We start from the raw sequence: 27,304 nt of genomic DNA, 5'->3' as shown, positions 1-27,304 counted from the left end.
AACTTCATCCAGTGAAACAGCTGTTACATCTACTGTAAAATGTACTATGCGACTTTTTTCATTATTATTAGTGTTCTGTCTGACGACATGTCCATATGAACAGGATCCTTCCATCCTTTTCTCGGACTGGGACCTGTTCATATACGTTCTTGGCAGATGATCCAGAAGTGGTTTGCCATTGCCTTCTTCTGTGTGTGAATGGAGTAATTGTTGGGATGCCACGGAGGAAAACTCCGTGTTGCCTAGACCACGGCCTTGCCCAACACAAGTTATAAATTTGAACCCGAGACCCCAGGATTACAAGGCCAGCGTTCTAACCGCTAGACCACCTCATCTTATTATTATTTAGTGTTCTGTCTGACGACAGGTCCATATGAACAGGATCCTTGCATCCTTTTCTCGGACTGGGACCTGTTCATATACGTTCTTGGCAGATGATCCAGAAGTGGTTTGCTATTGCCTTCTTCTGTGTGTGAATGGAGTAATTGTTGGGATGCCACGGAGGAAAACTCCGTGTTGCCTAGACCACGGCCTTGCCCAACACAAGTTATAAATTCGAACCCGAGACCCCAGGATTACAAGGCCAGCGTTCTAACCGCTAGACCACCTCATCTTATTATTATTTAGTGTTCTGTCTGACGACAGGTCCATATGAACAGGATCCTTGCATCCTTTTCTCGGACTGGGACCTGTTCATATACGTTCTTGGCAGATGATCCAGAAGTGGTTTGCCATTGCCTTCTTCTGTGTGTGAATGGAGTAATTGTTGGGATGCCACGGAGGAAAACTCCGTGTTGCCTAGACCACGGCCTTGCCCAACACAAGTTATAAATTCGGGCACCGCCGGGAATCGAACCCGAGACCCCAGGATTACAAGGCCAGGATTCTAACCGCTAGACCACCTCATCTTATTATTATTTAGTGTTCTGTCTGACCACAGGTCCATATGAACATGATCCTTCCATCCTTTTCTCGGACTGGGACCTGTTCATATACGTTCTTGGCAGATGATCCAGAAGTGGTTTGCCATTGCCTTCTTCTGTGTGTGAATGGAGTAATTGTTGGGATGCCACGGAGGAAAACTCCGTGTTGCCTAGACCACGGCCTTGCCCAACACAAGTTATAAATTCGGGCACCGCCGGGAATCGAACCCGAGACCCCAGGATTACAAGGCCAGGATTCTAACCGCTAGACCACCTCATCTTATTATTATTTAGTGTTCTGTCTGACCACAGGTCCATATGAACAGGATCCTTCCATCCTTTTCTCGGACTGGGACCTGTTCATATACGTTCTTGGCAGATGATCCAGAAGTGGTTTGCCATTGCCTTCTTCTGTGTGTGAATGGAGTAATTGTTGGGATGCCACGGAGGAAAACTCCGTGTTGCCTAGACCACGGCCTTGCCCAACACAAGTTATAAATTCGGGCACCGCCGAGAATCGAACCCGAGACCCCAGGATTACAAGGCCAGCGTTCTAACCGCCAGACCACCGTGGCAGTCAACGTAAAGAATTATTGTAAAATTGAGAAGTTCTGCATTGAGGATTTCTGCAATGGTTTCTGAATGCGACTGTCAACTAGCAATAGCATTGAGGCAGGGTTTAAGGTTCACACTCCAAACAAAAGCCTCGTGACTCTGATGTAATTAGTGAATATAAGTCCGGCTCCCAGCAGGGGGCTGAAATTCTAGAATCCCATGGGGATTACTTTATACACGCGGAGCAAAAGGGTATTTTCCTTGCACAAGACCGTGGGTGTAAAAATAGTATATGTGACTCGTATTGTGTAGAATGCAAGATATTCATTTCATTCTGACAGAAAGACCTTCCTGGCTTCCTTCCGTGTAAAACTACACACTTCTGAAGGTTCTTGTTTTACATCGTGAGACCCACCCTTGTTCTCTGTAATTCAACCGTGCACACACAGAGCTCGCCAGGGGTGGGGGTGGGGGTGCAAATTAACTGAAACGAGAGGTGAAAAAGTCTTCTAACTTTCAGGAATTGAAACGACGGAGTTCAAAAGAGCCTTAATCTACTGCATTTTCCAACCCCGCGTCTGTCCGGAGTTCTTTCATGCCTCTCATGAAACGTTCAAATTCTACGTCTCGGTTTTTAATTGGACGTTTCACAGTGGACCTGAACTGACAGAGTCCTTACCTTTGCCTCGTAGAGTCGGTTTCGAAATGCGATAATCAGAAGCTGAAAATACAAACGAGACGCTCAGCAGCTATCAAAATTTACGTACCTGTCCCATTCAGACACAAGTGTTTTAAAAACAACTTAAGATGGCGGTGACTTCGTAATTAATGAAGAGGGGACAAATGTCCTATTTCCCTTTCTGTTTTATACATTTTTATTTTTTTCGAAAGAATCAAGTTTATAAACCGTAGTTTTCATAAATTTTAGCTGTTGTTTTGTGCGGGTGTGAAACTCGGTCAGGATTTAAAGTTTTGACAGCGGTGAGTCTTAAGATGGCTGTCTTCTGGGATGTTAGGCAGTGTAGTCTAGTAGAAGTTGACCGACGTTTCAGAGGTCATACTGCCTCCATCATCAGGGCGATGAGTATGAAGATTTCTGTCTTCTGGGTTGTTGCCCTGTGTAGTCTGGTCAATGTTAACCAACGTTTCAGAGGTCATACTGCCTCCATCATCAGGGCGATGAGTATAAAGATTTCTGTCTTCTGGGTTGTTGCGCTGTGTAGTCTGGTCGATGTTTACCAACGTTTCAGAGGTCATACTGCCTCCATCATCAGGGCGATGAGTATGAAGATTTCTGTCTTCTGGGTTGTTGCCGTCATGACGGAGGCAGTATGACCTCTGAAACGTTGGTAAACGTCTACCAGACTACACAGCGCAACAACCCAGAAGACGGAAATCTTCATACTCATAGCCCTGATGACGGAGGCAGTATGACCTCTGAAACGTTGGTTAACATCGACCAGACTACACGGCGCAACAACCCAGAAGACAGAAATCTTCATACTCATCGCCCTGATGACGGAGGCAGTATGACCTCAGAAACGTTGGTTAACATCTACCAGACTACACAGCGCAACAACCCAGAAGACGGAAATCTTCGAAGATAATTAAGTTTCAGCTGGTAAAGGAAAACCCAACACCACAGACTTTATTTGTGATAAGATGTATGTATTTTGGTCGCAAGATAAATTCCCTTCATACAAAACAATAAGTAAAGATGTAGCTCTCATTTAATGTTTTACGTTTTTAGATAATGTGCATACTACCGCACTTAAACGTAAATTCTCTGCTCTGGCTTGGTGGTACTCTAGCTTATAGGTAACCCAATTGCCCCCTATTCTCTGTTCTGGATATGAACATCGCCCATACTGTACGAAATGCTATAACACGTGTTTCGCTGGAACACCCACGGGCCATTGTGTGAAGGTTGTCTTGGTAATTAGCCAGCTCTACTACTAATGTGTAGTAAATGCTCCTGAACTGCTCAATCACAACTGGTAAGTCCTGTCAAAATATTTTCCGGTGACAAAGCGAAAGAACGTGTACTCGGATTGAAAGTGGCTTTCGTATTGTTCTGGTGTTGAGTTTTAAATCCAATCGCTACTGGTGTGATGAATATTAGGGTTCCGATGGGTTTGGGTAATTATAAAAACTCTATTTAAACCATCAGATGAACAGTCAAGAGGCAAAACAAATCAATGTGTACACATACCAGAGCCATTAATCACGAAAATAATGTTCGGAAAATTACAGCGAAATCCAGTACGACAGTGGAATTAAAAATATTATAACTGACGGCAATGCACTTAAGTATACATTGGTTATTATTATTTTTTTTATTTAGTGTTCTGTCTGACGACAGGTCCATATGAACAGGATCCTTCCATCTTTTTCTCGGACTGGGACCTGTTCATATACGTTCTTGGCAGATGATCCAGAAGTGGTTTGCCATTGCCTTCTTCTGTGTGTGAATGGAGTAATTGTTGGGATGCCACGGAGGAAAACTCCGTGTTGCCTAGACCACGGCCTTGCCCAACACAAGTTATAAATTTGGGCACTTATTTTCCAAAAGTAAGAAATTTGTTTCTGTACAAGATAAAATACTAATTTCTGACGATGATCAGGTAGGTTAGAATGTGTCATCTTGATCCTAAAATACAACATTTTGATTAAATAAATGGCTCTGTAGAGGAAATAATAAATATGTAATTGATAATTTTATTGTTGATTAAATAGTCCAATCGTTCTTGATGAAGAAGAAATATATACACACACACACAAATATGAAAGAGCGGCCGAAATGTGTAAAATGTTAGAAATAAATACCGCGAAATGAAACAATTACATTTTGGTCGTGGCTGTGAAAAGAGATACCGCAAAATGATGGTCTCGTTTATTGTATATGTGAACCGCATGAATGATTTTGAATTGTTGTTAATGTCTGTTCTCCCTTTGGTGTGGTAACCTGGCATGTGAGCTTGAAGCGTGCCAACCTACTTTTCAGTTTTCACGGATTGCGCCTTTTCGCTTGTTCTCATCTAGAATTAGTTTTATAATTCGACAGTGGCTCCTTGAATGGTGTTTCGTCCTTCAGGGCAACACAAGGTAAAAACGTGTCCTGCCAGATCTATATCCAAGATAGTCCCGGGGTCGTGTTTCGAATCTGGTATTTCTCTAGTTATTTTACCACAGTGTTACCAAAAAATGTAGAAAACTAATCTGTACTCCTCCCCTAATATTGTCAGGGTGGTTAAGTCAAGAAGAATGAGATGGGCTGGCCATGTAGCGCGCATGGATGGGACAAGAGGTGTGCACTGGGTATTGGTTGGGAAGCCTGAGGGGAAGAGACTGCTGGGGAGACCTAGACGTAGATGGGAGGATAATCTCAGGCGGGATCTATGGGAGATAGGAGTTGAAGGAGACTGGATTTTGTTGGCCCAGGACAGGGTCCGGTGGAGGGCTTTGGTTAATTCGGTGATGAACCTTCTGGTTCGGTAAGCCATCTGGTTGGTTGGGTCCACTATTTGGGAAGCCTGAGGGGAAGAGGCCTCTGGGGAGACCTAGACGTAGATGGGAGGATAATCTCAGGCGGGATCTATGGGAGATAGGAGTTGAAGGAGACTGGATTTTGTTGGCCCAGGACAGGGTCCGGTGGAGGGCTTTGGTTAATTCGGTGATGAACCTTCGGGTTCGATAAGCCATCTGGTTGGTTGGGTCCACTATTTGGGAAGCCTGAGGGGAAGAGACCTCTGGGGAGACCTAGACGTAGATGGGAGGATAATCTCAGGCGGGATCTATGGGAGATAGGAGTTGAAGGAGACAGGGTCCGGTGGAGGGCTTTAGTTAATTCGGTGATGAACCTACGGGTTCGGTAAGCCATCTGGTTGGTTGGGTCCACTATTTGGGAAGCCTGAGGGGAAGAGACCTCTGGGGAGACCTAGACGTAGATGGGAGGATAATCTCAGGCGTGATCTATGGGAGATAGGAGTTGAAGGAGACTGGGTCCGGTGGAGGGCTTTGGTTAGTTCGGCGATGAACCTTCGGGTTCCCTAAGCCATCTTGTTAGTTAGTTACCAAAAAATATCTGCCGGTTGTCATATGTGATTAGGCAGACAGGTTAGTTTGTCAGAGACGGGGAATGTGAATCGAATGCACACTAACAAATGCAACATTAAACAGTTGTCAATGCGATATTACAAATTAATAGTATGACAATCGGTGCCGTGTTAAGCGAAATACAAAATGATAACGCATGTAGTGAAAGTAGTGATTACCGATATGTATCGAGAGACGAGAATTCAATTTCCTGGGGCTGTTTGTGTGGGGCTGGTGATTCAGAACGACGCAGTCGCATTGCGACTGCAAGGAAACTGGGGTAGGGATATGCATGGAATTGGAGGTCGTGGGCAATTGCAAAGTAAGCCTACTAAATTAATTCTCTTTGCTTTGCGGTGTCATTTTTTGTTAAGAAGAAATATAATCCTACTTGCTGTATAATAAAGCCGTGAAAAATTCGGTCCATGAGTTGGCTCAGAATTTTTATTAATTTCGTTATATTTATTAATTAATATCTTGTGTGGGTGTTTCTTGGTTTTCTAATGACCAAATGCAATTCTTTGTTACACGAAGGCATACGCAGACCACTGACCCACCTGTTGTGAGAGAGGGGATGGAGAGAGTTGTTACCTGCAGATAATGTTTCCCAAGTTCGGAATTTTCTTTTGGAGATTTGATTTTCGCACTGCGATGAGACAATGGTTTGCTGTCTTCTGGATTAATTTTAGACATTTATTTAGAAATCACGATGTTAATACTGTACGAGGTGCGATCGGAAGGTTTCCAGACTGCGGGTATAAAAACCCGTACACTTATCTCAGGTATTAAATTCATCCATCACCCTCGAAGTAGTTCCCCTGGGATTTCCAGGGATGCTTCCAGGCTTGGCAGCGGCGCTGGGATCGTTGTGTTCACTCCCAGGGGAATTACTTCGAGGGTGATGGATGAATTTAATACCTGAGATAAGTGTACGTGTTTTTATAGGCGCAGTCTTGAAACTTTCCGATCGCACCTCGTACGTTTACTTGAATATGAATAATGTTTAAGAATTTAGTCTGTACCTCAAAGAAAACATAACACTTCTTAAAAGGAAATAATCCCTCTTCTTCAGTGAGAATTATGCGAAAAACACGGATACAAAACTGACTGGTGATGGATGAATTAGTAATTGGTGACAGGTGATAAGAAGTGTTGCTAGTGTACTTTAAAATGTTAAGGCTTATTCGTTAACACTTGAGTAAATTACAGAATTAATGATACTGCAAAAGATGACATAATTATTAACGTTGTCGATAGTGAGTTTAATGTTACAGAAGAAATGGCTGTTTTTGGAAGTTTGAAGACTCAACAGCATGTAGAGACTTAGAACTAGAAAAATGTGTGTTAAAACTACGAGTTGAGTATTAATTTCTCGTTTCGTTCCAAAGAAAATGTCCACAAGTTGAAAATTTCTCAGAATCGATTAAGACCTGCATTTTTTTTGAGACTGAATACAAAGTTAAATGTGTTATATCAAACGCTGTTTTAGGAGCATGTCTTCGGAAGTTGGATCGTTCAAAAACTTTCTCCCTCTACCTTTGCGTTATTTTCTCAAATCTAATTCCTCGCACAGTTTTCATCAAAGTTCAGTAACGATATTACGCCCAGACTCTCCGCACGTGAAATTTTCACCCAACAAGTTTTCGGCTGTTTTAATCCCATACGTTTCTCTCAATTTAAGTACGCCCTCGCAGAACTCGATGCGTGTCGTATTCACGTCGAACAATAATTCCACTCAGATATGTCTGTGAATAGTCCGATTCACATATGTTTAATTCAAATTTATCTTTCATTCTATTCCCTCAAATAAAGGATAATTATCTTCGTAACGTTGTCCAGATTGGCTGTGGGACCAACCAGTACGATTATTCATCGGGACATGAGGGCAACTATTCACACCATCTAGCGTCCATGTTAAGAATGAGTGGAGCTATACCTCCACCACTCCTTACATCTGCATGACATGGTATTTAACTAAGCAGAGGAACAACATTTTACTGTTATGGGTTGTTACCTGCCCCCCTGTGAGTGCCCAAACCGGGCAGTTTCCATCTCGCCAAATGTGTCGCCCCTTCGATTCGCTGGTTTGGGGGTGCAAATTTACCCTTTGTAATTAAGTGGTCAGAAGCGAGTTCTTGTTACTGGTCTGATTTGTCAGTGGCTTTTGATTGATTGGTCGTTTTTTCAAAGGACGTCTTGCGGTGTTAAATCTTGGATGAAATATTTGGAAAGTAATTTTGCAAATGGACTGTACTGGAAAAATTAAATGTTAAAAGAACACTAGAACGCTGTTATGATAAAAGAAAGAACAGTTTTTGGGTAACAACGAAGAAAAGTTTCAGCTCGGAATAACAGAGCAAGTGAACTAATATTCTAAATCCAACCACTGCGTTAACCGTCTTCAAGCTACGCGTTTTGAGCTTAAATAGTTATCGATTCATGTAAATGATCTGTTTACTTCCATGTATCGATTTATAAAACGGGAAATTGGAAATACGTTTTTGAAAACAGATTTTTGGCTTGGTTGTACTGGTTTTTCTTGCCCAGAATTTTATTTTGAATCTATTTTGAACTTTTATGGATGAGTGTGTTTCATTGAAATGACTGAAGAAATAATCACTTTTGGCTTTTGCTACGCGTTTCATACGGAAACAATGTGACACTACATCTAAATTAATCTGAATTGTAATTTTCTAACACAGTCGTCGCAATTCGACACGTGGGTGGAATACAATATTTGCAAAACGGCAGTCCGTGGTTCACATCTTCGTGGAAACCAACTTTGAATGAACTGAGAACAAGAGTGTGCTAAGAGCTCTTTGTATATTCTCGCCTGCCTTGGCTTGAATTAGCCATGTTCCCGGCACGCTCATCATCTTAATTCCTTCTTGCATTGAACAGTCGTCCTTTCACCCTCGCAGGAGGAAAAAAAAACAGAATGAATATGCACTTTACTCACGCAGAGCAGTCATTTGTCAAATCTCCTTTCAATGAATTCCATTGAAATACATGAACAGCATTGTAGTTTGTCATTTCATCACAACATTATGTACACGTATGTTTGCATACACAAGTTTTGAAAGCTTTTACGTCGCTCAGAGTTACGTATGGAATACATTTTGCTACAGACGAGATGAAATACAAGACGTGTGACGACATACTCTTACTACGCGGCTCTCAAACGAAAAGAGAAGGTGGAAACTCTTATGGATAAGTTGGTTTTTGTCCGCCCATATTTCTGTAATTTAATAATAGCAGGCGAGTGTCAATGCGTACACATGGTATGAGGAGTAGGAACCACGTAAATTCACCATTACCGTTGATATATTGTAAAATGCTTAGGAAAATAAGCGTGATTATGCTTATCTAAGGTTTTATGGAAAGATATTAATTTAGTTTAATGTGGAAAATGTCAGCAGTTGACCGAAACTGTTTTACTGTGTGGTTAATGCGTGACTTCAACATAATTAATACGTCCTTGAGATGCCAGTCCATAGGCCTAGACCAGGAGTGGGCAGTTCTCACTTACATTCCGGACTGTGCAATTTGGTGATGTGTTTCTGAGTGCACATTCCTATAATACAGATTTGTTCCAACTTAAAGGTACGAGACGGCTTCTGTACCGAACTGTACTTGGCTTCAGGAGGTTACTAGTCATTTTCATAAAAGCGAAAGATAAAAAATGGAAGTTTCGTTACAGCTGCCATATTGTTAATTTTCTTTCTAAATGTGTCCATAGCAGAGGTGCACTATTTTTGAAGATCAGTTGCTACACAAAGTGTTAGAACCCTGGTCAACATATCGCACATGCTTATGGATTTCTCACGGCCGTAATGTTGGTATTATTGGTGGTAGAGAGTTGAGTACTATAGACAACCTGCGATGGCATGACACCCATACCAACTACACGAAAATAATTTACTTTTTAAGGCTTTTAAATATTCCGTCGACATGCCTAAAACGGTTTTTTTTTAAATACCCTTGTTTAAGGGTTAAAAATTGTATACTTACACGTAGAACATACACGAATGTAGTTTTATCTGGTCTTCGTAGCCACAACACAAAATCACCTAAAATAAGAAGTAAACACGTGGCAGAGGTCACAGAACACAACGAGTGTTGTGTCGGCCACAGAAGTTTCAGAGTACTCCAATAGGGACAGGCAAATGCCCCCTTGCGGTTTGTATTTATGCATGGCGTCTCTCTGCTGTCTAGTAGTGTGAAGTTGTCTTCACTGTCAGGAAAGTAACTATAGGCCTACCCACATACACAGTACCTGCCTAAGCGATAAATAAAATATATTTAAGTTTTTGTAAGTACGTCTAAAGTGGGTTAAGGAAATAAATCCAATCGGGGTATAGCATTCGAAGGCCCCCCCCCCACCCCGCGGAGGACGGAGGTCTAGCGGTTAGAACGCTGGCCTTGTGATCCTGGGGTCTCGGGTTCGATTCCCGGCGGTGCCCGAATTTATAACTTGTGTTGGGCAAGGCCGTGGTCTAGGCAACACGGAGTTTTCCTCCGTGGCATCCCAACAATTACTCCATTCACACACAGAAGAAGGCAATGGCAAACCACTTCTGGATCATCTGCCAAGAACGTATATGAACAGGTCCCAGTCCGAGAAAAGGATGGAAGGATCCTGTTCATATGGACCTGTCGTCAGACAGAACACTAAATAAAAATATAAAGTACGTCTAAAGTGGGTTAAGGAAATAAATCCAATCGGGGTATAGCATTCGAAGCCCCCCCCCCCCCCGCGGGGGCCGGCGGCAGACATTGTCATTTAATCAGGTTATTGTAAAAGTCGCTGAGCGACTGTGTGACTAACCATCCGACTAAGTCTTTGACTGAGTTAGCTTTTCTCACTCTCTGTAAGACATCTGACTTACATTCTCGCTGTTTAACGTAGATTCGACAGTTTAATTACTGCATTTGTAACGAATAATAGCAGATAATTTATGGGAATATGTATCGGTGAATTGTATAATTTTAATATATACGACGTCGACCGTGTGCGTCGTAATTTCTTGCCAGAACTTGTGTCGCGAGTCTTGGATCAGAGATTAGCGAAGTTCTCTTAAGCACTTAAACCAGGTTCATTCATTTATCTTACACGTGTCAGCACAAATGGAAGTGCCTATGGGAAACACGTTTCAGATCGAAACCCAGTTACCATAAGCATCAACTGAAGAATTCAGCTCTGTACCGCGAGTGAAAGAAATATATTTAGATTTTTCTTTTGCTCTCCCCGTTCTGCGTTTGCTTATGAAAATTCCCAGGGTAACATTTTCCGCCTGACAGTGAAGAATAACCGAATAGCTGAGATGTCGAGTTATAGGTGTTGCTGTGTAACATAATTCAAAGGGGTGAATATTCTGAAGGGTAATTTAACACTTCTTGCATTATCGGAGATGCTCTCAGCAGTAACTGTATGAATAAATCTGTTTCAAATTTTTTGTCATAATAATGGCGTGTAACACCCCAAAAAAATACTTTTGTGCAGTGTATATGTTGAGGTCAATCAGTAATGTGAGTGCCTCGCTGAAGAATCTGGATTAAATTCCTGGAAGGGAGAGGATAATTCTCGTCGCTGCCAAATTTAAACCGGTTGTAGGACCCACCCAAACATATTACACATTACGGTTAAGCGATCATGATAATTAAAATAATAATATATATAATACACGTAACATGTATTGAAAAACAAAATGTATTTCGGAAATAGCTACTGCAGGGGCAAGGTTTGTCTCGGGTATACAGAAGTAAATACACTATAAAGTGGTGATTAGATGGAATAATAATAATAATAATCATAATTATAATTATAGGAGCAACTGGAACTGTCTCCAGGTCACTCAGAAAATATTTGGCCAACATTCTGGGCGAACACAACATCAGGGAACTTCAGAAAACTTACATTTTAGGATCTTCATACAAATTTCGAAAGACGCTGTCGTAAAATATGTAGTCATTCATCAAAATAAAACTATATAATACATGTAACACGTATTAAAAAACAAAATGTATTTCGGAAATAGCTGCTGCTCTATGTACCTCAGGGGCAAAGTTTGTCTCGGGTACACAGAAGTAAATACACTATAAAGCGGTGAATAGATATAATTCAATTCAATTCAATTCAATTCAATTCTTTATTATTTGTGTGCTGTATCAACAGCCTGGTGGCCAATTACAGATACAGCACAGAGATAAACTCACAAATACAGTAAAACATAAAAGGTAAAACAAGCAATATATAAAATACATTGATACTGAAAGTACACAAAAAATTACTACTAACTACATTAGGATATTTGTAAAATAACATGCATCAATTAAGTAAATTATGCTATTATAGAATATGATTAAGTGTGACAATTTTCGTCTCGAATATGTCCAAATCCCTGCAGACAACATTAGCAGCTGATGCGCATCTAGCAGAAGGACTGTTTTTGAACAAGGGGCTAAAACTGAACATAGAAAAATCTCTCAGATTCCGAGCAGGGATGCGGAGACCGACAGCTTCCAGAAGGGAAGGACAGCATTTAAAACCGCGGTAAACCTGCGCAAGGAACAGTGCATCACTGCAATGCCTTCTCTTACGCAGGGTCTGGAGTTTTAAAAACTCTAACGCATCAGCGTAGCTGTAATGAACTTGGGGGAGGAAACGATAGTAGCAAAGGGCTGCAAACTTTTGCTGAATACGTTCCAGTTTGTTGGCATCATAATAATAATAATAATAATGTTATTTGCGATCACCATTACAATGATTATCAGTGGGGAAAAAAAAGTTTTACGTTGAACAATAATTTTTCACTCATTTTGTATAACCATTAAATTCGTATTTAAAATTTAAGTTTCGTCCGTCCTATATGAGTTGGTGGAAATTACGGTTCGAACCGTATCTGGCACGCAGTGTCTGAACCAATGTACTTCTCCATGTTTGTTGTTGACTGACGTGTTTCTGCTTTCGCTCTATGCATTTCAACTTCCGAATTGTTTGTTCGCTTCGCACACAGTCCTTATTTTATTATGACACACTTCATTACCCGCTTCAGACTTCAGTTCTCACTTCAGTACGATTTCTCTGAAAAAACATTCGAATTTCGAACTCAAGGGTGTTTACATGTATTTTCCCAGCTGCCTTTCTGTAAGCACGGGAGGCGACATTGAATTAAGCAGAAGCTGATAAAATCGAATGTACTTTCCTCTCAGAGAGCCTTTCCGCACTGACAAACAAACGAAACATATTCAGATTATTTATATATGACCAATTTAAGCCTTGGTCTTTTCAGTTATGAAATTTGTTTTCTCTGTAATTTTATAAAGCACCTATAATGATTACTGGGTTTCTTAGTAGATTTTTTATTCTCTAGACAATTTTTTTCCTGTGTAACTTAATTCTAAGAATGACAGACTGTATCTCGATTTGAAGCAGTGACCATTTTGGTTTGAACTTGTTTGGTTTTTCAGTTGAAGACTTTCCCGCTGTCTCTCAACAGTTATAAATGTCCGTGAACGTTTTGCCATAGAAATTACATACGTCCATTACAATGAAATATTCTAGCATGGAAAGGATTAAGAATTAACTAACGGCCGAGATCTATCGATAACTAACTAACTAACTAGATTGCTTACCGAACCCGGAGGTTCATCACCGAATTAACCAAAGCCCTCCACCGGACCCTGTCCTGGGCCAACAAAATCCAGTTTCCTTCAACTCCTATCTCCCATAGATCCCGCCTGACATTATCCTCCCATCTACGTCTAGATCTCCCCAGAGTTCTCTTCCCCTCAGGCTTCCCAAATAGTGGACCCAACCAACCAGATGGCTTATGAAACCCGAAGGTTCATCACCGAACTAACCAAAGCCCTCCACCGGACCCAGTCTCCTTCAACTCCTATCTCCCATAGATCCCGCCTGAGATTATCCTCCCATCTACGTATAGGTCTCCCCAGCGGTCTCTTCCCTTCAGGTTTCCTAACCAGAACCCGGTGCACACCTCTTGTCCCATCCATGCGCGCTACATGTCCCGCCCATCTCATTCTTCTCGACTTAATCACCCTGACAATATTGGGGGAGGAGTACAGATTTTTAAGTTCGTCATTGTGCAGTTTTCTCCACGCCCCATCATCTTCCCTCTTAGGCCCAAATATCCTCCTCAACACCCGTTCTCAAACACCTGCAATCTGTGTTCCTCCCTCTGAGTGAGAGACCATGTTTCGCACCCATAAGGAATTAATTGAGTTACGTCACCGCGAAAACTTGAAATCATAGATCTGAAGAATCTTGTCGTGCTTATGTGACATTTGTAAGTATTTAATTCAAATTTGATTAGAATTTTATAATTTTAAAACACACTTTACTTCTGACCCTAAATAGTTTGTCGGGCTTGCTTTATATTTACCACAGAGAAAAGAATATAATTAATAAAGTTATAAATACTTATAAAGTACACGAATTCGCTCGCTATGACAATTACAGTCCGTTCCATTTTGCAGTTCAGGGCGTTTGATAATCGCCAAGCAGCCCTAATATCAGTGTCGGTTCCTGTTATGTGTGCACCCAACAGACGAAATGTTCCCCTGAAATTCCGATGCAAGGGCAAATTTTTCTTTTCTTGTTAAAATTCGGCCTCTTGTGGATAACGTTACTCACCAATCACCAATTTTAATCCGTAAGAATTTATTTAACAACAAAACTTGGAATCGTAATTCATAAGACGTATGTCGGGGTAAGACAAACACACTGCAAATTTTGGCTTTTTGGTCAGACAAGGCTCTGACAGGTAGAGTATTTGAGGCCTTGTGTTCCTCTCAGAATTGGGTCTGTCCAGACGAGGAACAGAGCGTTCTTGAAAGTACCCATTTGCTAGCAAGTCACGTATCTTCACGTGACATGCACAAAAGGCTGTTCCTGATAACAGTGTTACCAATTCTTTTCCTTTTCATTATATTTCCCGCCCTCCGGAAAGCTGCTTTGTCTTCATCCCGAGCGTGTTCCACTTGGTTGTACGTCGTGACAACAGAATTACTGACCACCTACCCGCGTCCAGTGCGTTGAAACTTTCCCAATTTACACTTAATTTTTATTTTTGTCTGGTTACCATCTTGAACATACAGATTGTCTGACGAGTTCTTGTGAAATTTAATGACAAGGATCTACAGAGCCTATAATTGAGAATGGCGAGGGAACAGGATAAGGTAGGAGGCGGTTTTGTGCATAAATTAATGTCTTTTGGTGTTTATGAAACAAAAAGTGATGTTGGGAACGGTCGTCGCTTTCGTATTCACACGGAATAAAATTCACAACGGTTTGTGAAATGCACGTCTAATGACGAGTTCATGGAAAATCTTTTATAAAGGCGTATGAATGAAACTCATCAGGTGTACGCAAACGAATGTACAGGACAACTACCAATGAAAACGGGCAAACGCCGAGGCGTCCTGGAACTTCTCCTCCGTGTTCTTCCAGTAATTGAATCAGTAAACGTCGTTTTCAACTTTGTGAGAGCAAGCAAAGAGCGAAGTAACTTATCAGAACAGAATGGTTATTGGGAACCCGATAGTTGCCCATCTGGTCACACATTTGCCAACTCTTCATGGCATCCCGAGTTTAATTTCCGTATTCCGAAGATACCGCCATTTTACTCTGTCCTGATTGATTTAAAAATTGCTTGAATTCTCACACCTTATTTGTTTCAGGCACATTTTAATATTATCCTCTAATAATGCCTTGGTTTCCCAGGTGTTCTTTTCCTTCAGATTTTTAGACTTAAATTGTTTTGCGCATTTTTAAATCTCCTACATCCATGTCGTATTCTTGAGTCCTTTTGCGATGAGGGGCTAAAGGACCACCCCTTGTCGACCGTATTCTTCATCCGCAGTCTCAGAACGAATCATGCCGGTGATTTGTTTATTTAATATTGATTTAATGACAGTTTCTGTTGCTTGGGTTTTATACTACTGGATGATAGTATGATAAGTAAATAATGAATTGGCAAGGTTACCCCCGGGGGGAAGGACCCCAGTACCCATTGGATATGAGGCTGGGTGGGCCCCAGAGCCAGTCTGGACACATAGACTAGAGGGGAAAAAAAAATCCTTCATCCCCGTCGAGGATCGAACCCCGGTCATCCAGTCCGTTACCAGTCGTGGTGGGTCTATGTATACCATTATGAATTGTTCTTAATTGCAGGAATTTTCCTTCACGTGGGGTCTTCGACGGTTGTGAGTACAGTGTGGCCCTGCCATCGCCGTTGGAAGCCTCCGGCAGCCGAAGGTAAGTGTAAGTGAGCTCTGTAGTTGCTGATGTGTTATGTGCGGTAATCGGATTGTGGGAGTAAGAGGATTTCGCGCCGTTCCGATCTGAATGGTGATATCTCAGCCAGGAAATCGACAACCTCCCTCCCTCTTACCCTCTTACCCGTAACTGTGGGGTCGTCTGTTAACGGACTCCCCCTCTTAATCGTACAGAAACTGTAAGCTTCCCCGTTTTGAGGCGTGCGATTGCCTGATTTAAGTCATTCGCTTAAGGAAATCGCTAAGTTTATTCATACTTACTGGTTCTGAGTTAATTAGCGACGAATTCTGTTGCGTTTTGTCGTAAAGGACAATTGTGAATGATGAATTGGAACTGAGTGGAATAAAATAGTCGTGGTCTACTTTAAGGTACAATTTGGGGAATTTTTAGGAAAAAAACTTCTGGAAATCGTGGAGAAACTCAGTCTTTGAAAATCGAAACGGAGACCTTCAGAATGTGAACCAGGAGCCACTCGACCACGGCATTCGGTGATCAGTCCTTTAACTTGTTTGGTCGTCAATTGTTCAATCATTCTTATTTTTGGACTTAACTAATTTAGGTTTAAGCAACCATTACCGGTTCTATAGTTGAGTGAACCGAAATTTACAGAGTCGCATCAGAAACATGAGTACAAATTTTGAATGAAGCATTTAATGCGGGTTAAGATTTTCAATTTAGATTTCTCTAGTCTTTTTGAAGTTATTTCAGAGAACTGTGTAATTAATGACTATTAATTTATAATTCGAAATACACTCTTGTGTATAGGCAGAAGATTTTAAAATATACTTGTCGTTATTCTTCCCAGAATTCATTGTTTGTATAGCGGTTTGACGTTTCTTTTGACAGTAGCAATCAGCATTCTTTAGTGTAAACAGTCGTGACATTTTCAGTAGTGAAAACGTGGTTTTTTGCCTGCCGAGTTGTTATTTAAGGTGCCTTCTACACACAAGTATTGACATCTAACTGCTCGAATAGCATGCGACGACATGTTCATAATACAAGGAAGGAGATAAAACGTCTATTTTAATAATTCACCTCCTCTTTTAAGCAGCACTAATACTACGAAGAAGTACTTAAAATAGGTTTCACGAAGTACAGAAGGAGACAAGAAGTTGAAAAGAATCGAGGACATTAAAAAGAAACTGTGTAAATAAAGAAGGTCAGACAGGCTTGATGAGTCAATTTGTACAGAGTAAATTATATAATGAATACAAAGCCCTCTGGCGGCTGTGCGGGGAACTACGCAGCAGTAGCTATTATACCAGGCGGTTTTGTTAAAACTTTTTCCTCTCGCATTTATTGTCCTTTTAGCTGTTGATGGAGAATGAGCACTTCTCGTCAGCTGACTACCGATTTCATATGACGTAACAGACACGAAAAATCAGCCTATACACAATAATAATTATACAATTTGTAGCCAGTCACAAATAGTCATCATCCGATAACAGACGTAGGATACATCACAAAACACAAAATCGAAAATGAACGTCTAACTACAGACATGAAGAGCATTATTGAAGACAGAAAAATCTACAAATATACCTATAAATCATAAAATGCATTGCATTGAAATATATAATAGTTTTAAAAAGATAAAAACGACGATATAAACCTGAAGATGATGTCTAAAACATCGAAACATGTCGTGCAATAATTAATAAGCGCCATAATATAACATAATATAACTTATTGTAATATTTTATACTACAGATGTTATAGTGTTATATAAATTTTTAACAACAACATTTTAAATACGTTTGTGTATAGACTGAGATAATAAATATATATTCGATATATAAATAATAATTATGTTAAGTTCAGGTAATTTACGTGCCTGAAAACAGTTGAATAAAGCCAGTTAGAACCAAAGGTACGAGATAAAAAATTATGTAATCTGCGAATTATGAAACAGTTCAAGAAATGAAAATAAATACAGTCAAAATGTACAGTGTGAAACCTAAAGAGGATGGGATAAAGGAAGTAGAAATATAAGTAATGTTATAAAATATAGATTTGTTAAAAATCTGTGTCCATACAAAATATCATTGGCAGTAGAAACGTTTCTAGCTTAACCTTAAATGTATAGTAGCCTCTGATTATGTTAGAAGTAAACGTACGTCGGTGATGAAATATAGAGTAACTAATAAGGAGCTAAAAACACTGGGAACTCAAGATTATTACACAACTTGTAATTGAAGTTAATACTCATATTTTTTTTACGCCTAAGGATATAATAGTAATTTACCAACATTAAGGATCATGCAATTTTCAGAGCGAAAATTCATCACAGAATCAAAGACACGAGTACAAAATCTTACAGACTTAAAAACATTTTCGTCACTGAGGTCTGAAGATTTCTGTCGACGGTATTTAATAATCTGTAAAAGTGATAGTTTGTACTTGTCAACCGTCTGAGTGTCATTAAAATCACAACTTTCCGGAAACTGAATCTTTTCCGTCTTCCGGTCAAAGGGGTAGGACAGAACCTTAGCAACTACGACAGTTAACGTCGTGGTTACTTCAGCAGCTGAAGAACTTAAGACGCTGTGTACGTGGGAGTTCTCGCCCTGTGAACACCAGAGCCTCGAGCCGCCGAAGTGTGGTGTTGGGGCACCGTCCCACTGGGGGGCTTCGACCCCTTCGCTTTGTCCGGAGTTGCATGACGTCGTGCATATTGAAGGGTAAAGCATCCAGCTCCTCCGGAACCTCGGCTTCTGGAATGAGCTTGCCTAATTCAAGAACAGGCGTACGAATGAATCGTCCAGGTTCGTAAAAGTTCGAAAATTCACCCCGTCCCCCGCTTTCTTGAAGAGACTGCAGGGTCGATCGTGAAAATATGAATCACCGACGATGTTCAGAGGCGAAGTACGTGGTGTCCGTTAACGCGATATCACGTGCGTAACATGGACGCGGTTAACGCGAGGGTTTCAGCAGGAACTTACGCTATTAACTTTAAATAGTGACTTTATGTAAACTAATTCTGGAACTTGAGATAGTTTGGGTTGTGAAAGGCCATGTTACGAAGTAGGTGTAGGTTACGATTAAGGCCTATTAATTTAAAGACTGCAATCCGTTTTCATTCTGCGAAATGTATTTTTTTAATTTGTTAATGTACAGGGGAAAACAAAAGGGCTTTAGTGGAACAATACTGTAGTCACGGGAGGGCTAGAGGCAATTTGCATCTCTGAGTATGCGGCAGAACCTGGGATTACGTTTAATAAAACTACAGACCTCGAGAGGGGGCAGGCGGTTAAACCGAAAACTCATAATTGAATACTAATCTCTTCAGATGTGGCATGAATTGTCCTTTCGCCCGTCTGAGGCGCGGGAACCGAACAAAAACTGTACGGAGGTAAATTCCAGGAATGGAATTAGTTTGAAACGAGACAGGGGTGTACTTGTTATTACCGGGTAAGAAAAGACAAGGATACACGACGTGTGGTTACGCCCCCGATTTACGCCGGGGTTACGTTACGGCTTAAAGCGGGGTCTAATTGTAACTGAAAACACACGTAGTTCTACCTACCCGTTAATGCAAGCAGTGAAGTAATATTATACTTTGTTATTTTACGACACTTTATCTATTGGTAAAGTTAATATAGTTCCGGGTAAGAAATGACATCTTTTCTTCACAAATCGTTTCGGTCTGTGTTCCAGATTTAAACCCGGAATAATTGCTTTTATTTTCTTACGAGACTACAGGACTTAAGAGTTGTTTTATAGTCGCTAAGAGCTTATAAGATTAGAGTCATTTTGTCTGTCAACATATCTGTGTTATATATATTAAATCTTGTCCGTCTAATCACAATAAATTGTTATTAAATATTAAAATATTACAATAATTAACATTTGAAATATTTAAAATATATTAAATGATGTTATTTATCGAAATATTCGATTTACATTAGACCATCATTTTTCATGTTTCACGACATGTTTCAGTTCCTTAATATTTAATAAGAATTTATTGTGATTCGACGGACAAGATTTAATATATACTTATTATATCACAATATGACTCAACTTTACCATCTTATATCTGTGTTAGTAAGTGGGGACCTCTCTGATATCAGAAAGCGAAGTCTCAGCACCACTGATACCAAAACCCGTCAACGAACGTGATCCTGAGGCTAGTTTCTCGTGACGTGTTTTTGTACGAACGTTCTAAAGTTCTTGTCACATGGCAGGACGCGTGACTCCCCCCCCCCCCCCCCCAGCATAGTTAAGGTTTCCTTCCTGTGATATTACACCAGAAATCATTTCCACTTACGAGGCTTTTTCATGTTTTCTGATTGAGGGTATAATTTATGGAAGGGAGAAAGTTTCGCTGGCGAAACATTGTCGGACTCTATAAGGCCTGGCTTTAAGGCGTCACAAACCACAAGTCATCGTCTTGTACGCACATAAATTGTAAGCCAGTGGCTGCTGCTTTGAGGTCTGTGGGAAGTTCGTATCGATTGCTGATTAAACAAGATTTGAATTAAAGGAATCTCTCTTGTGATTTTAGAACTTTGGCTTAACTCTATCAAGGGCTCTGTCATGTTCTTAAGCAAATCCATTATCATGTTTATTCAGACCTTCAGCTAAAAACTGAAGATAAATATTTTTTTAAAATCACCGACTGACATTGAAGGGTTTTATTTATTTAAAACGACTAAAGTGGGTTGAAAAATTCTGTGTCGTAAGAGAAGAACAGATATTGACGATGTCTGAATGCAAACTGCTAGGGAGAATAGTCTTTAACCTAAGGGACATTAAAATAAAATCTTTAAACAAAGACGAGATTCTGTTTCTGCTCATAGCGTACTAATGTCATAGGCTTATTAATTCGATGGGCTTTGGATGCAGGACGTGTAGCACGCAATTAGTAGGCCACTTATTAAATCTGAACGTAGACGGCAGGATTATTGGGCTATGTATGTTACGGACACAAATATGTAGTATTAATAAATTGCGATTGTTAATTAATTAAAATAATAAATTGTGTATATGATAGACTATTTGCAAAGGTTTCATATTTGCAGACAGGAAGAACAGGATGCCTGTTGTTAATTTGCGACGTAAGACAAATCAACCGTGTGTTTCAAAACGTGTTTGTCACAGTGAGACAGCCAATTGGCTTGGTGAAATCCAACCCGGAGAGTGTTAAATGTCCCGAGAATTAGTCTCCGACTCCTGAGTACGTCTAACATGTCACAGGTTTGTGGCGAGGTGTTATTTGTGTGTGAAGCCGTCACTGACGTCACAAGGCGTGTTCATCGGGACGTTTGCTTTTAAAGTGCGACTTTTGGAGTCACATCGGATATTCCAGAGAGCAAAGTTCCTTTGGTCTCTGTACTCAGCATCGCTCAACTTTGACATGTTCCTTGTCAACACTTAACTTTATTCAGCTCGTGATTTGAAAATGACTCTAACAATCGTTATTACTCAATAAAACTCCACATATTTTGCTCGGTAAGATTTGAACTTTAATTTATGTATATAAAAATTTTAACTTAGTACCTCGTTCCTGTAGAGCCATCTTTGGAGTATGTAGTAACGCCAATGTATACTACACACCTGCCACAACCACATAATCCGGTCACATCAGAACCCTGATGATGAGGACAGAGATGGTCCCTGAAACGTCGGTTTCATCATTTAGCCATCTGACGAGGCTGAACACCCGAGAAGATGTTATTGAGCTACATCGCCGCGAAAGCTTCAAATCATACATGCTATAATCGTTCGTCTGTCATCAGTTTCGTAATCCTAGCGACGAGCCATCTAGCTCGGCGGCTCCTCAGGAATATATGCAAAGAATCAGAAGCAGTTGTGATATATTTTGAGGTTCTGTGCCCCCATCAACACTCGTCTCTCAATTAGTCTGAAGAGACAAGTCCTTTGGACACGTATCCCGAAATACTGCAATGTGCCAGAGGAAAAGGGTTCTGGTTGTGTAGCCAAGGGTGATTTGAGAGTGCGTGTGAGTGATGGATGTGCTAGCAGATGGCCCTGATAGCCGGAGTGAGAACAAATGAGCATAGAACCACGCTATGACGTTATTCAAGGATTAGAAAGGATTTTCAAAAGAAAGAAAAAGGATTTCTCTCGCACTTCATAGCTCACTTGTTTTGTCTGTCTCGCTCTCTTTTAACCTCTTTGTCGTGTGCTCTCCTCCTCGTTTCAGTCTTATTCTTATTTATTTTCCTTTAAGTGAAGATCCGCAAGCCACACGAAGACACCAAAATGTTTTGTTAAGTTACGAAAATTTTTATTTAATATTATTTCAGTAGCATATTTTGCTGAATTACTATTTAAAATTATATAAATATTCCCGCCGTGTAATGTTAGTCACACAAATGCATTTTTCTACAAAAAAAAAACAACACTTCAGAATTACGTGGGATTTTGCGAAGATTTACCAAAGGTCACTGAGATGCTTTCTTCGGGATGAAGCAACTCTTTATCGAAAAGTTTCCGTCAAATACGTCATAAAATCGCGTGCCAAATAGCATATGCGTTGTTGCATTTGAAATGCACAAAACAATGAGTAACGGGTGACTGATAATTTTGATTCTGTAAACATGTATAATGAAAATTAAAATTGTAACAAAGCGATGTTTAAGAACTTTCTTAAACACTTCAAACATTGCTTTATTACGGTTCACTTTAAAGTATATTTAAGTGTATTATTGTGATATTATTTATTTATTTATTTAGTGTTCTGTCTGACGACAGGTCCATATGAACAGGATCCTTCCATCCTTTTCTCGGACTGGGACCTGTTCATATACGTTCTTGGCAGATGATCCAGAAGTGGTTTGCCATTGCCTTCTTCTGTGTGTGAATGGAGTAATTGTTGGGATGCCACGGAGGAAAACTCCGTGTTGCCTAGACCACGGCCTTGCCCAACACAAGTTATAAATTCGTGCACCGCCGGGAATCGAATCCGAGACCCCAGGATTACAAGGCCAGCGTTCTAACCACTAGACCACCGTGGCGGATTATTGTGATAGCAAATGCGTTATTCTGCCATCAGACATAATTCTTTCGTGGAACCTTTAAGATTACTTTGAGGAACAACTCGATTCCACTAACACAGTATGAGAATCACCGAAAAGACAAATACAAATACAGATTTTGTACTATGGAACGCCAAGGCAACGCGTGTCTGAATCTTTTCTGTCTATTTCTTAAATTTCTGAGAAGTTTTCTAACTGGAGTGACGTAATATGAGGGCTTCATGGAACGTTTGAAGTCACGTGGTAAGAGAGATATATAACACAGGTTTGCATACTACTTACGTAACAGTATTGAAATGAGATAATGCCGGTGCATCGTTGAGATTTATCTCATTCAGCCGCATTAGAGCGGATATTAAGCCGTGCGTATTTTCAGAGACATTTCAGCATGTTTTGGGATCCCTCCCAAAGCCATGCTATACAAAATAGAACTTCATGCCATCGTCTGTGGGTTCGAGATTAATAACCCCTTACGCTGCCCAGATTCGCCGCCCAATCCCTTGCGATTACAACGAAATAGAATCCGACGTTTCGTCAAAAGGAATTACTGTGACGTTTTGAACAGCTGTAATCGTCTCTGGTTCGTATATGCCGATTATTGTGGTGGCGCGTTCCAATTGCGGATTGGAATTTTGCTCATGACGTGTTTTTGGACAAATGAAAGCGTACTGGAGAGGTGACGAATCTCCACGCGTCGGTGTATCCGTATTTCTCATCTCTGAAACCACTGTAAAGATTAAAGTTAGATTTGGTGGTGTGTAGTTATGCTAGACAGTGGTTTTAGTTTATATTGGCTCGCGTAAGTGACTCTTTACAGCGGAATCCTTCTTCAGGAGGTAAGATAGTCAATAAACTGCCAGCATTTTATAAAAACTCGATGGTTGTACGTAAATTACCGTCTTGGGCTTAAAATAAAAATTTGTAAGACTTTAGTTTATTTTCTGTTTTCGACCTCCGACCAACCCCCTTGCTCTAGGACCACCTCTTGTCGGCTGTTCGCGATTGCTCGTTCAATGTACATAACATTCCATATCTGTAGGCCGTGTTCCTCTCCCTCACCCAGAAAACGCGCAGTTCCGTGTTGAAAAGAGCCCCAGTTATCATGGTTCATATTTTCGGTCCGAGAGGCCTGTAACTTTTACTTTTCATGAATATCAGATTAGAGTTCAAGAGCTCGGCGCATCTTAATGTAAGCGCTACTTAGAGGCGAATGTTGAGCCTAAGTTTTATGTACTAATTATATTAAAAGCTCGTGGTTAAGAGAATTTTTCTTGAATTCAGTCCCGACCAAATTAGTGATAAATTTCAGTTAAACTTTGCGAATAAACTGAAAAACAGAAACGAACTTGTGAAGTTATTAACACACGTTTATGACAGTCTGCACGTAGAGAATTGGTCTGATACATGGGAAATGCTGACACGTTTAAAATAATTAAATCCTTTCAATACACCGAAGCCAATCGACTCTGCAATTCAATACTGGGAAATTAGTAAAATATTGGGCATGCAAATTGGTGTCATTTTCACCGTATATGACGAAACTTCCATCAGCCGCCTGGAAGTGTATAGGTCATTGTGGTTTATTTACCAATAACTGAAATCGCCAAAGCACTGTTCGCCGAGCGCTGGATTCCAGTTGTGACGTCAGTCCAGCGAATGTAGATTTCGCATTTGACTGACCCCCCCCCTCCAGCTCCCCTCCCCCCGCTCACTAACTCACACACTGAACTATTTTAATTCGTTTTTATTCCGGTCAATGAACATCTAATTCATTCACTAATTCTTAGCTGTTTACCGGGTGAATCACTCACTATATTACTCGTTCGGTAAATCACTATTAACTAACAAACATCCTGCTTATATTACTCATTAATGAACTCATTTTTACTAAATCACTGATTTGTTCACTAATTACCTTGTTCAGAAAATCATTACTTAAGTACCTGACTTAAGTAGCCCATTTTCTAACATCGTCTACCAAACTTATTAATAAACTCATTCACTAAATCACCAGCTAACAATCTAATTAGTTCACTTACCAACTCACTGATTGGTTAATTAACTAAATCACTGCCTAGTCGTCTACCTTACGCACTCGCTAATTAACTCAGCTATAGATCACTCGCTCCCCTCATGGACCCACATCAGCGGGTACGGGGACTGGCACCCCCAAGGTACCCGAGCTACCCAGTGCCTGGGGGTATAGCTGGGCTACCCTACCTCCAGGTCTGGTCCTCTAGGTTGGGGGTTGGGCGTGGGGGCAACTACCGGATGGACTCATTCACGACGGACTGGCAAACGGATTGTCTGTGAATGAGGAAGAATGGAAGAAGCTTTTGAAGAAGGCTGTACAGCCAATGATGATGATGGATCACTCGCTAACCGCTTACCCGACTAAGTCAATAACTAATTCAATTATTCACGTAATCACCACGTAACTGACTCACTCATTACATTGTACGAGGTCACAATACCCTTTACATTGTTTGTAATGTAGCCTTCTACACGGTTTTTGAAGAATGTTTGAGTTAAAAATCACAAATCTCTGTCTATCCACTCGGTATGAAAGATTATAAACCCCTATCTGCATTTTATATTTAGTCATCATCATATTTTGTTCTTAGGAATGAATCAGCGGTTGCGTGAAGCTGAAGATTTATTTTTACCCAACGCCGAGGTCCATAATACTTTCACCCCCCACCCTCCTGCATTCCTCCTTGGGATGTTGCTTACATACGGGGCAGGCTTGTTACATAACCCTCTGGCTGTACAGTGATCACCACATGGATTTAGTATTTAAAAACTCTCGAGTTCGATTATGACCGCTGCCAGTGACAAACATCTGTCAATACGAGAGTTACCTAAAGACATCATCAGTACATCCTGCAACTGGAACGTAGTTTGTATGAAACATTTATTTATTTAGTGTTCTGTCTGACGACAGGTCCATATGAACAGGATCCTTCCATCCTTTTCTCGGACTGGGACCTGTTCATATACGTTCTTGGCAGATGATCCAGAAGTGGTTTGCCATTGCCTTCTTCTGTGTGTGAATGGAGTAATTGTTGGGATGCCACGGAGGAAAACTCCGTGTTGCCTAGACCACGGCCTTGCCCAACACAAGTTATAAATTCGGGCACCGCCGGGGATCGAACCCGAGACCCCAGGATTACAAGGCCAGCGTTCTAATCGCTAGACCACCTCATCTTATTATTATTTAGTGTTCTGTCTGACGACAGGTCCATATGAACAGGATCCTTCCATCCTTTTCTCGGACTGGGACCTGTTCATATACGTTCTTGGCAGATGATCCAGAAGTGGTTTGCCATTGCCTTCTTCTGTGTGTGAATGGAGTAATTGTTGGGATGCCACGGAGGAAAACTCCGTGTTGCCTAGACCACGGCCTTGCCCAACACGAGTTATAAATTCGGGCACCCCGGGAATCGAACCTGAGACCCCCAGGATTACAAGGCCAGCGTTCTAACCGCTAGATCACCGTGGCTGTATGAAACATACTGGACAATAAAGTAATTAAGGAATTATGAATGTAGGGTGTCAAGCAGAGGAATCAGTGTTATGTGACGTGAGAAATCCCATGAGCATTTACCCATGCTGAGATACTTTATTCACAGTCATTAGATTCCTGAGAGCCATTCTGTACAGTTTTAATGTGAAAATCAATTTAGTGGAAAACCTCTCTCTCTGTCGTTGTAAATCCAGAAGTAACATGGTTGATCGACTTTTCATTGATTACTCTATATAACTCTCACAATGTGAAGGCGGCAGACAGGCTATCGCTGGCTGCAATCTAGAGGCTATATCAGACTGCTTAAGTACCATCAATCATTGGACCTAGCCACAAGGGCCCTCGTGTTATAACCCATTATAATTCCCGCCACGAGGAGTCAGTGGGTTAGAGGCCGGCATGTAACCAGACAGAAGTTGTATGAATCTCAACCATCGAAAATGACATTCACTTCTATATGTGGATATTTTAGTGCACCGCTGCGGTTTTTAAACTGTGGACAGCAACCGTCGAGGACCGCGATCGGCCTATCACCATCTCTTCTGGTCTCAGTTTATCCTGCATGGCAAAATCAGTGACAGAAACCTATTCCGACCTTCAACGGTCGTCTAGAATTTGTGTGGCTTGTTTGGACTGCAAACTCTGCTTTGATGGAAGACATTTTCCAGGTGTCTTATTTCTGGCTGGATGACCGGGGTTCGATCCCCGACGGAGGCAGAGGATTATTCCTCCAGCCTCTGCGTCCAGACCGGCTCTGGGACCCACCCAGTCCCCTGTCCAATGTGTACCGGGGTCCTTTCCCGAGGGTTATCGTCTAGTGTACGCCATATTGAAAATCGTTTCACATGTAAATGTATCCTACACCCCCAAAATCTGTTTATGTTATGTATATTACATATAC

The 27,304-nt window shown here is 40.9% G+C and overlaps 2 protein-coding genes across 2 annotated transcripts in view; one reads left to right on the top strand and one right to left on the bottom strand.

The window, feature by feature from the left end:
- Positions 1-27,304, top strand: part of LOC110837456 (uncharacterized) — a 516,015-nt gene that overhangs the window by 119,620 nt on the left and 369,091 nt on the right. Inside the window, exon 3 of the mRNA XM_087343743.1 lies at positions 15,769-15,852. Within this exon, the coding sequence (XP_087199869.1) occupies positions 15,769-15,852 (84 nt within the window). The remainder of the gene's footprint in view (positions 1-15,768; positions 15,853-27,304) is intronic.
- The window catches only part of CARPA (Carbonic anhydrase-related protein A), a 279,269-nt gene that overhangs the window by 21,006 nt on the left and 230,959 nt on the right, over positions 1-27,304 (bottom strand). The gene's annotated exons all lie outside the window — the stretch shown is intronic.

Source organism: Zootermopsis nevadensis, unplaced genomic scaffold (assembly GCF_977971745.1).
Source record: "Zootermopsis nevadensis isolate Lab colony 2312 unplaced genomic scaffold, Znev_1.0 Znev_ptg000006l, whole genome shotgun sequence".
NCBI lineage: Eukaryota > Metazoa > Arthropoda > Insecta > Blattodea > Termopsidae > Zootermopsis > Zootermopsis nevadensis.
This window is presented reverse-complemented; position numbering and strand designations above follow the sequence as displayed.